We start from the raw sequence: 11,973 nt of genomic DNA on the forward strand, positions 1-11,973 counted from the left end.
TAAACTCCATAAACAGAAAAACACATTTAAATTGTTTATTAATACAGACTTTTAACACAGCTGGACAGCAGATTTCCCCATAAGATTGGACAGTAAATGAATGACCGAGTGTCCTGGATGTGACCAGACCACTGCAGTAAAAGCAGAATTTTAGGAAGGAATAAATAAGTAACCAGGCTTCCACCTCACTGTGGGGCTTTAAGAGGAGAGTCGCTTCACTGTCGGCAATCTGCAGGACAGCTGTCCAACCTCCAGCTTGTACTTAATGGCAGCTGTGAACTGAAATAAATGAGAGGGTCTCTGACTTTTGCACAGAGCTGTGTTTGTTTTATTTCAAGAGTATCACAGGTTTTAAAAGATCGTTAATATTATCACTGTTTTCAGTAAAAACACATCAAGATCAAAAGAAACGAGTTATACATTATAGTATCAATCAGTTCTGCTACATCAGTACAGGATGTTCTACAGTGTACAGGAGGCAAAGTAGCAGGAAGACAGAATTAATATGCTGAGTTACATAAAGAAGAAAGGAGCTCCAACACGTCAGTTTCTCAATATTGTGGTGGTTCTCTGCTCTGTGTGTTCTCTGCTTCATTTGCATATCTCCCATGAGTCTTTGCAGAGCTACTGTGCTGTGTAAAACTGCCTGTTTCTCAGTAACTAAGGCTGTGTTTACATTACCAGCTGAAGAGGCACAAATCAGATTTTAGCCTTAATGTGTTAAAAATCTGATGTTTTCAAATCCGACCTGAGACTCTTTCATATGTGGATCAGATACGAATCTGATTCCCATGTGACCTTAATGTGACACTCAGATCTTAATTCATGTCTTTTTTTTCCACTTCGCCATCATTCAGCGTTAATGTGGCAGCAGCGCCGACCCTGAAGTTAAAGCCAGTAAATGGGGGAAAAGCATCACGTCTCCCTTTTTACCTTCGTCTCACTCCGATAACGAGCAGCTGAGAGCTGATCAGAGCTGATCAGAGCTGATCAGAGCTGATTATATTCACAGCTAAAGTTCTAGTTTAGTTTAGTTTGTTTGCTGTTCATGATTGTGATTCACTCATATGACGTTATTGATTAGGGTGTGTGGGTCGTTTCAGGACACCAGTTCGTTCACATTAATGACAGATTTGAGTCTCTTACCTAACGAGTGTGAACTGTCATGTTAGACAGATCAGATCTGAGTCAAGCTTCAGGGTTGATCAGAGAGGCTTGTAATGTAAATGTAGCCTATCTGTGTTTAGCACCTACGTTAGTCACTACTGAGTTGTATGTGTTATATTGGAATTAGCTGTTGGTCCTGGTTAAAAGTGTTAATGCTTCTGTGAATCTCAGTTCAGTTTACTATTTCCCCGCTGTTCAGTCCGGCTGGTGGTTCTCTGGCCAACCAGAGCTCCAAAGCTGGTACTGTAAGTGTGAGTGTGCTAATAAAAGCACTGCAAATTTCCCAGAATGCTCCCTGGTCCCACCTCTTCCTGGGGGTCTTAACAATATGTACTTAATGTAGTACATCTTTCTTCCTCTCACTGTCTGTGTCTGTCTTTCACTGTCAGTGTCTCCCTGCTGTTTGTTACCTTCTTTTACTTCAACTACAGCTCTAGATGGACTTTAATGAGTGCCATTCTTTGGAAATGTTAGACTGCAGCATGACTGGGACTTAAAACAGTTATAAAGAGCTACATACATCATTCTTAAACCAGAGATTGTGATGTTGTTTAGTTTAGCTAAATAGTAATTAGTGAGAATATTACAGTACAGACTGATATTATTATATTATATAATTTCTTCTTCCTGACTGTGACTCTGTGTTCCAGGTGAAGAGCAGTGGGGTGTGACCTACACTGCTAAACATGTCTGTGCTCTGAAAGGATCATCAGTTAATTTCTCCTGCACTTATAAACACCCTGAAGGACTCACAGTGACTAAATCACTCTGGTTCATTGAAAGTCTCAGGAAGACTAATGTTGAGCCTGTGGATGTGGGAGAGTCTGATCAGTATAAGGGGAGAGTGCAGTACAGCCAGACCCTGAACTACTGTAGAATGACCATCACTGACCTGAGAGAGAGTGACGCTCACACATACAAGTTCAGATTCTACACTGGTGATCCTAAGGGCAAATACACTGGCGAACCTGGAGTCACTCTGTCTGTCACAGGTAACTCTGGATAATAAAGACCTGCATTCTGACTAATTCTGATATTCCAGTATCTGTAAGAGTGAATGGATATTTGGTTAATCAAAGGGAAGGAAAAAGGAAGCAGACCTGTATTATTTCCTCCTTTGTTTTCCGTGATGCAGCGTAACAAATACCCCAACAGTGATTCCAGTGTTCAGATACCGACACCTGGAACAGTTAACCGAGTATCCATACACACCCCTACTAGATACATACAGTGAGTGTAGTTAACTGTAAGAGTATCTACAGATGAAAATAACACTAAACCTTGTTTAAAATCACCTGCAGATCTGAAGGTTACAGTGTCAGATACAGATGGAGGAGTAAAGAAGCTGACCTGTAGCTCCTCCTGCACTCTGCCCAACCCCACTTACACCTGGTACAAGAACAGACAGCCTGTATCTCAGTGTGAATCTGCCTCCTGCTCTGTACCTGTGGTCAGTGAAGCGGTCAACTACAGCTGTGCTGTTAAAGGCAGTGATCTCCACTCTCCTCCAGTGTGTGAGTACAGATTATCACATACACTAATAATCTGTTTAATAATCTAAAGCAGTGTTTCTCAACTCTGGTGCTGTTGATGTTTCTCCTTCATGTGACTCAACTACTCATCTCATTAACCAGTGGAATGATTGACCCTTGTTCATCACAGTTGTGTGTGGTAAAATCTAACCATAAAATCAGTGCACACAAATTTCACAGACAATTTTTGTTATTCATTAATTAAATCTTTGGTGTATCGGTACAAACCACCAATGCCCAACCATTATCAATATCACCAATAATACCAATAATAAGAATAAAAATAGAAAATAACAATAATACTAGTAATTTGTGCACATTGCAATCCAGTACACTGCCCCCCTAAACCTAAACACAGCTACTGTAGAAGCATTTCATGCATGGCAATAATATGTTGTTTAAATGTTAATTTAGGAAAATAATCACTCAACACAAACATCATATCACTGTTCATTCTTTGCAGTGGACGTAATTTAAACACAATACAGTTTGGTCAGTAGGGGGAGCAGTGCAATCACCACTCCACCTCAACCTCTGCCTATGAGCACAGCCATTGGCTCATGTGCTGCTAAATGCTGTCGTTTTATTGTACTGAAACATCTGCATAAAGTAGGTCATGCTTCCTGTAAATCATACTGTGGTGTCTGCATAGAAGAAGAATGCTCTGTTATTTTGAACAGGCACTTCAACAGGCAGCAAGAATCCCAACACCAAACACAGGTGGGGGTAATGGGGGAGGACACAACAGATAGAGAGGGTAGATACTTCTAACGGTCCATCCTCTTCGCACTCAGTTTACACCAAGTAACACAACAACACTATTATCAGCGCACCTTCCGCAACAATAGCAACTATAACAGAAGAATCACTGTCTTTTCTTACTGGGAGCATGGCACCTCCCAAGAGCCACTTTGCATGGCCACACTGCCAAAGTCCCTGGGCAGTGCAGAGTCCCGGCCTGTCTACCGTCCTGGTCAGCACAAGTGCTGTGGGGTGCCCATTCCTCAGCAGCGAGCACCCCTGGTTTCTCTCAGGGCCATGTTGGGAATGATCACAGGTATTAAATCAGTAGAGGTGCTGTGGAAGAGAGGAACTGACACAGTGTGGGTAGAACAAGGCAGCGTTAGTATTAGTCTTAGTGCAGCACAGTTTTTCTTCATGGACCTGGTTTGTACCTCTCACTCACCTACATTCATCAGGTTGAAGGTTCTCCACAAGAGGGAGTAAATATCCAGTAGAAAGGAGGAACCTGTATAAATAAGTTTTAGAACCAAGCCCAGTTATGGTGTGAGGAATATTAAGTTCATCAGCTTGGCTGTGAATGATCACAGGTATAAAATCAGTAGAGGTGCTGTGGAAGAGAGGAACTGACACAGTGTGGGTAGAACAAGGCAGCAGAGTCCAGTATTAGACTGGGACACTGTTTTAGAGTGAGGAATAACAGAACTGCCCTCCCAGCTGGCAGAACCTCCCGTCTGGACGTGTTATGTAAGAGCAGTTTGTTCTGTATGATCTGTTTGTCTCTGAGTGTAAGAAGTTCAGTAACTAGTCGAGTCTCTGTCTTGTTCAGACTCTCCCAGACCTCCATCTGTATCTGAGATTGAGTTTAATGGCTCAGTCACGCTGGTCTGTGTCAGTGACTCCAACCCTGCCAGCTCTTACACCTGGTTCAGGAAGATAGGAGGAGACATCACACAGTTTGGAGAAGGAGCCAATTTAACTTTAGCTGCAGGAACAGATGGAGTTTTCTACTGTATGGCAGAGAATCAATTAGGATCATCCAACTCATCAGAATGGACTTTTACATCAGGTAGGTTATGGGCTGATTCAGTCACCTTCTTTCCTACACAGAGATCAGTATGAAAAAGATGTCTGGATTCCTGCTAGTTTTAGGTCTCAGTGCAGCACTTTAGGTCCTCATCCTGGTCTCTGTTACAAGAGTCATGTGACTTTGTACATCTTTGTAACAGCAGGAGTGGAAAATAAACAGGTAACTGTATATCAGTACTACAGTAATGTGGAGACTGAGCTCTGTGCTGTGTGTTCAGTTCATTTGTGTTTGTTTCTCCCTGTAATGTGTGAAAAAGTGCTCATCCAGCCTTGATTAATCAGTGTTAGCACTTATCATGTACATAACAAAGCTGTTTGTCACTGAGTCCCAAATAAAGGACATTTCCGTTCTGTGGACATTAACCGTCTCTGCCTGGTGACGGTTAGCCAAGTTACCATGATAACAGCCCCCCAGTGTTTACTGTTGGTTTAAAAATCCGTTGTTCATTTAATGATATAATTCAAACCACAGCTAGAACCCAGTGTTCCCACTTAACTTTCAAATGTTACGTGATGTGATATCCCAGTGTGGGCGATATGGCAGAAAAAAGTATCTCAATATTTCAAAAGGTTTCAGTGATAAACAATGTTCTGTTCTCCTCCTGTGTATATATGTACACAATTCAACAGCAAGCCAAACTCCATTCAGACGAGTACATGGGAGTCAGATAGAGCCTCCAAGCTCCAGGGCTTTACTGAGCTGCACATTGATGCACTGAGTGAATAGGAGTGAAACTATAGGGAAAAATAGGAATAACAATATACAGAGTGAGTAATGCTCTTAGAGCTGTAGCATGTTCAGTAATGTACAGCAGTACAGGGTGACTGGAGAAGACACCAGATTAACTTTACACAGCCAAACGTGGCAGCTGGAGGAGCAGACTGAGCTGTTTGCTGCTTTGCCCTAGCAAGGGAAAGAAAAAGGCTGCCAAACTAGACGTCCTCAGCAGGGGGTGCTATTTAACATAACAAGGACAGAACAAACGATAAGTCACGATATTCGCTTTTTCTGACATCTATTGGAGCAGACAGGAAATGATCAGCAGTGCCACATTTTAAAATATTATTAAAAAACAGTGCAGATTAGTTTATTCAGCGTTTCACACTGAACTGCACTTCACACAGTTAAACATGACTGACTCGCTCTCTTTGCAGAGAAACATGCATGAAAATACTGACGTAATGTGACACATTGTGGCGTTATTGATTGTGATAAAGATAAATATTGTCATATTGCCCAGCCCTGGTGATATTCTACATCAGTAGTCCTCAGACCGGTCCTCAGGAACCTCTAGACGATCCTCAGTGTTTGCTCTATCCTTTTGTGTCTGGGGGTCCCTGAGGACTGATTTGGAAACCACTGTCCTACATTAATACTACATTTAGGTTTCATGACTTCAGATGTTTTAAAGGTGACAGTTCTGTCCTGAAAGTCGAAGTTGACTAATCGCTGATGATGTCATGAATAAAACCAAAGGAGAAGGAATGTTTTGCAGTTAACCACTTAAAAAATCTGACTTTAAAAATCCATAACAAGACCAAACTCCACAGCTCAGTACAGCAAGACGAGCCCTTTCCCTGGATCTCATTCATAGCCTTCAGGAAACCAGAGATACGGACCCGGAAACCACAGCCTCCTCACCTGCTGTCTTCTCTGTCAAGATTAAGGCGTCATCATCGAGCAGTAAAGTCAATCAGTTGACCAGTCTGTGTCCTCTTGTGAGTTACGGTTAAAGTTTCTTCCTGTTTATTCTCTGGATCAGCTCTTCAGCTTCTTTACCCCACAACATCAAACAGCCAGGATTCTTTTTTGTTGTTTATTGTTGTTGTTGTTACTTTAACTGTGAACTGTGCAGCTCACCATGGTTGTATTTTGTCAGGATGTTATATTAACTAACGCTGTACAAACGGTGGCTCTGTGTGTGCTGCTGTCATCGCCGCACTGACCGGTGGGGTGTCAACAAAATGCTGGCAGTGACCAGAGTGACATGAATCAAATACAGTCTATTCTACAATCACAACATTTACTGAACTGCACCTTTATTATGTTCTTTTATTTCACAAAGATTTCAGCTTTAGCTTGCACGGTTTGCTCCCTTGTCAGAGTTAAGAACTGGAATTAAATTAAGATTAAAATTACTGGACATAAGTGTTTATTATTAGTACATTTTTTTTTGTTATTGTTATCATTGCTCTGCATGCAAAATAACCTTTGTAAATCTCTGTAAAGCTGATGCAAAGATAAAAAAAACACCCCCTAACTTCTTCACTTTCATTGTAGTATATAATAAATTTACTTCTGTACTTTCAAGTATATTTTTAGTTTTCACTCACATGTTTGACTTTTCTGTGCTTTTTCCTCTCCTGCATCTCTGCACTAATACAGATAACAGGACTTCAGTATATGCAGCTTCTGGAGTCGCCGTGGTTTTACTTCTGATATTCACTGCAGTCTTTTTGTGGATGAGGTGAGAATCTGAACACATGTAAGATATGAAACATCCTCCAAATGCTGCCTGTAAGCTGTGCTGCAGTTTAGCTTCTTCACTCTAATATAAGCAGTTTAATACAGTAGAGAGTAAAATAGACGGTGTGCAGTTTCAGAACATTAACAGGAGTTGATTTAATGCTGGAGATGTGAGTCTGAAGGTCATTTTCCTGTGAAAACTCCAACAGGAGACGAGCAGCAGTGACCAGCAGAGAGAGAGAGGAGAGCAGTGGAGAGGTGAGTTTTAATGAGGGAGTCATTTGAGTTCAGTTTGAATTACATCCATTAAGGAATTCATGAATTGATCAATGTTCTTGATTAAACAGAGCTCTAATTCTGTTCTACACAGGTTGGTATGGCTCACATAAAAGGTTCTCCAATAGAACTTTTTCAGCTCCTGCTGCACCGACTAACAAAATAAACCCCAAATATGATGAACACTAGAATTTTTAAGTCCAGTCATCTGGTTCTGTATCTCTCTCTCTCTCTCTCTCTCAGGGAGCTTCTGCTCCTGTGTATGATGATGTCTCCACCCTGGCTGTGACCTCTGACCCCTCAAGAGCTGCATCCTCAGATGATCAGGATGATGTTCAGTACTCCACCGTTCATTTCTCACACTCTCAGACGAAGGACGTTCCTCTCTACTCCGCTGTCCAACAGTCAAACTCTCTGGGTGAAGAAGAGGAAGTGCAGTACGCTGCAGTGAACACTGCTAAACCAAGAACTGCTCAGTAAGCAACACAAATAACAGTGAAGCAGTTTATTCTGACACTCACAGCTCACTTCTTCAGCTTTCTCTGGAAATAGATTCTCTGCAGCACAGACAGTCAGCAGCCCCTGTTAAATTTAATTTTAATGCTTATTTCATACCTTTTTGTTTTTACCTGCACTGATGGAATGAACATCAGTTCACTGCTGGCTTAAAGTTTGCAGTATGAAGGACATTTTCCACTCACTGCTATGTAGTTTGCATTACTGAGAAATCTAATATCTGTGTCTGTAGGGTTACAGATGCAGTAACACAAATAAAATGCAGATATTTTACTGCAGTAGCCCAGCGTCCCAAACGTTCTGCTGTTCTGGAGTTACATAAACAAATGTTGGTTCAAAATATCGGCCAATCCTAAACACGGGTCTGATGCTGATGCCTTCTTTAAGCAAATATCTGTAGATATTCCTCTTATCTCAGATATTATCATGCATCGCTGGTCTTGAGCGCACAGTCTCATTTTTTTTTTTTAATAGCCCCCTATTAATTATTTATTAACAAACTGTGCTGAAACTCAGTTCATTCTCAACAGCTTTAGGGTCAGGATTAGGCCCAGAGTTAAGTTTAGGGTTGAGGTTAGGGTTCGGGTTAAGATCACAGCTGTGATTTGGAAAAGTTCAGCTAAATTTAGTAGATATTTAGTTGCATGTAAGTTAAATACAGTGTAAGGTATCTACAGTGAGAAATCCAACTGAAGTGTTGCCAAAGACGCTTGATTGATATTAACCTCACTAAAAACATTACCCAGCTATTAGTTCATAACGTCTAAGTCTGCAGGGAAAGCAAATTTGTTTCTCAAATCAGATCTTTTGCGACGACTCTCCGCTCTGTTTTTTGCAAGTAATCAGATCAGATTTGTGTGTCCAGTCATCACCAGTCTATCTGCATGGGTTGCCATGGTAATGCGTACACGTCAGTAACTACGTAGCTACACTGGTGACGCGGATTTCAAGCACAGATGCAGGAGAGATGAAGGAGCTTCATCTCCCCTCCAAACTTCAGAACTCTCTTCATCATCATGAATCTTTGGAGCTCTTCTTGAATCCCAGCACTTCATCACTCTGGATTTCACATCTTTGTTGTTTGTCGCATTGCGAGTGGCGAAAAAGACACTTTAAAATACGATTCGAGCGTCTGTAAAAATCTGACTGGAGTCGCAAATAGATGAAATGGACAACATGCAGACAGTCAGATCAGCTAGCTTGATTAATCAGTTATACATGCCAAGTTAGGTTATGTGTGATATGTGCTTTTTAAGATGGTGGATACTCATTAGTCGTAAAGAAAACAAGCAAGTTTTTATCCCACTTCTGACACCAGTGAAGGACCCAGTAGGTGAAGAATTACACAATGTCCAGTTTCTCCTCATGAGCTTTGATTTATTATCACGGAAATGAATGTTAGTGTTTTTCCTGATCAAATCACAGTGTAGAAACTGATTAATCTTGAAAGGCGTGTAGCACCTCAGAACGTGTTTATGAATGTGTGAAATGCCCCCGCTGCATTAAAGGAGACAATAATATGATCTTACTGTTCCAAATGTTTGCAGGAATGATGAAACTCCGATCTACAGCACAGTCCAGAAGAACATGAGAAGATAAAAGCTCCCAGCTCTCCAGCAGACGAACCAATAGCGGTGAACAATATGAAGACACATCATTTTCGTGATGAATCTCGTCACAGTGTACTTTTCTGGGTATTTTGTTGATGTCGTCAGTATTTTAACACTGACCAGCTGCATGATTCATTACAAAGAGAGCTTAATTAGTCCTGTTTAATTAGATTTAGTGCAGTACAGAAATAAAATCACTATAGCTTTTGATGGATTTAGGAAAAAACTGCTCCATTCCTATTAGATGGAAAGAGGCAGCAGATAGAAATATGCAGTCATAATGTTTTTAAAATTTCATAGCTTTACCAGTTTCAGGGCCAGAAAACTGATCCATGCTTTTGTTTTCTCACCTTCATTACTGTAATGTGTTGCTCACAGGACCAACAAGATCTGAGATCATCCAGTGCTGCGTTCACCATTTTCCACTAATTAAACTTAGGAAAAGGGGTGAAGCAGACTTTTGTTTTTATTATGCACTGAAGATCTGAAGCACATTATCAATAAACATTCATCTTCTTTTATAGTGATTTAAAAATCTTTAAAAAGTTACTTTTAAAAGATTTCCTTAATTTTACTGTAATGTTACTTTTACATTACTCATATTATTGTAATTATTTAACTTTTTTTTTGTTTGTTTTTAATTGTTTGAACTGTTTTCATTAACTCTTTTGTTGCTGATTTTGTTGCACCTTGTTGCCAATTTTATTTGACTAACTTTTGTTTCTTTTATTTCTCTGATGTTTTAAGTTCACACTGTAAATCAATTGGAGCTGATTATTATTATTGTTATTATTATTATTATTATTATTATTATTATTATTATTATCATTAGTTTACAGAGCAGTATTATTTCATTGTAAATGTGCATTGCTTTAATATAATGTTTAGTGAGGCAAAATGAATAATAAAACAGTAATGTTGCACATATTTAATGCAAATTATTAAATAGGACCACAATAGTAATATAAAAACAGTAGAATTGGGGAAAGTGAGGATGTAAAGGATGTTATTGTTCTGCTTTTCTAACAGATCTACTGTACACAGCAGTGCAGTTTGCCTCACCTCATTTACCTCAACCTCAAACATTTAAAGTCAGCATGAATCAGAAATCAGAGCCTAATTTCCTTTAAATGATGTTCACTGTGATCGGCTGTTTCGTTCTAATAAAGCACTGAAAGCACTGCTGGGTTTAGAGAGCGTTGTTTGGGTTCTAGAGAGTTACAGAAGAACAGTAATGAGTAGAGTTGTGTGCGCAGTGTGATTAATATCATGGGTTCAGCACCACCTACTGGTTGGTCAGTAAAATGCAGCCTCTTCTACATTAAGGAATTCTGGGAAACTCACAGTAAAGACTGAGTGCATTGCTGTGGGTCCTCACTGCTCCTGACTGTGGACCCAGAAAAATCTAAATATCACAGTAAAGTGCTGAAATGTTCAATATCAGCTTCTATATTCATAATTAATACCACTTACAGACCAACATACTGAAGCTGGGATTATCAGAACGACCATTTCAGTTATTTTACTGTTAGAGCCACACGAGGCTGCGCTAGTGTTAGCTAGTTTTATTTACACTGATAATCTGACCAAATTACGACTGAACCTGCATTTTGTGGTTGTCAGACTCACTGCAGGACAGTTAGATTGTATTTTATTATTGTTATTATCCAGTTTATGGTCCAGTGTGCTGTATTTTATTGATGTAAACTGTGTCTACAGACGAGCAGGACAGGAAGCTGGTTTTGCTATGCAGTTATTTACCTTTCATTCCTTTCATTTGTGTTAATCTGAACCAGATAAAGCAGTTTGAGCTCCTTCCAGTAGGGGGCGCAGTTCACCACCTGTTCCCCCCAAACTCCTCCTGTGTAGAAGACCAGCTGAAGTGTAGGTCACTGTTCTCAGCCACTCTTCCTGTAACTGCAGTGACCTTCACTGTTTCAGCCTCTCATCACTGGATACTGTCAGTTATTCAGTCTCTCTCTCTGTCAGTCAGTAATTAAAGAGACTGTCAGCTCCGTTACAGACACTCAACATCAGAAATGATCCTACAGATTTAGGACTTGATGATCTTTAACCAAAGAGAGATTTAAAACTGAATTTAATCCACAATTCAAATGGAGTTAAAAGTTAGAAAAGCTCATCTTTCCTGCCTGATCAGGTCTGTGTGGGCGTGTCTGACCTCACGCTGATTGACAGCAGCATAAAGCAGCATAAACAACCAACAGCAGCAGCAGATTTTTACACTTTTAAAGCTTTTATTTTCTGGACTTTTAAAAATCTGCCCTAATTCTGATTGGTACGAGGAGAAACTGGACGTCAGCCTCTTCAACATACTGCCCACCTCAAAGCCAACAGAGGAAACACAACAGTGCAGGAATCTGTCAATCAAAATGACCATCATTGTTCTTTATTTGACAGTTAATAATGAATTCATGCAGGAGCCGATCAGAACTAGAAGCACCAACAGATTAAGGAAATAATCAGACAGTCGCTTTAAATCAGTCTGAGTTACTCAGTAATACTGACACTCAGTGTTACAGCCAGTAATGTAGTCAGACTGGAGTGCAGTCAGTTC

The 11,973-nt window shown here is 40.2% G+C and overlaps 1 protein-coding gene across 2 annotated transcripts; it reads left to right on the plus strand.

Moving 5' to 3' along the window:
- Positions 1-1,824: 1,824 nt before the first annotated feature.
- On the plus strand, positions 1,825-9,768 carry LOC118811757. Of its 2 annotated transcripts, XM_036576204.1 has the most exons (7): positions 1,825-2,159; positions 2,469-2,681; positions 4,270-4,509; positions 6,916-6,997; positions 7,206-7,254; positions 7,516-7,748; positions 9,336-9,768. In XM_036576204.1, the coding sequence occupies exons 1-7, from the start codon at positions 2,045-2,047 to the stop codon at positions 9,385-9,387; spliced, it is 984 nt and encodes a 327-aa protein (XP_036432097.1). In that variant the 5' UTR covers positions 1,825-2,044; the 3' UTR covers positions 9,388-9,768. The 2 variants fall into 2 exon arrangements, with proteins under 2 accessions (XP_036432097.1, XP_036432107.1); XM_036576214.1 differs by lacking the exon at positions 4,270-4,509.
- The last annotated feature ends 2,205 nt before the right edge of the window (positions 9,769-11,973 follow it).

The sequence above is a fragment of the Colossoma macropomum genome, unplaced genomic scaffold (assembly GCF_904425465.1).
Source record: "Colossoma macropomum unplaced genomic scaffold, Colossoma_macropomum, whole genome shotgun sequence".
Lineage (NCBI taxonomy): Eukaryota > Metazoa > Chordata > Actinopteri > Characiformes > Serrasalmidae > Colossoma > Colossoma macropomum.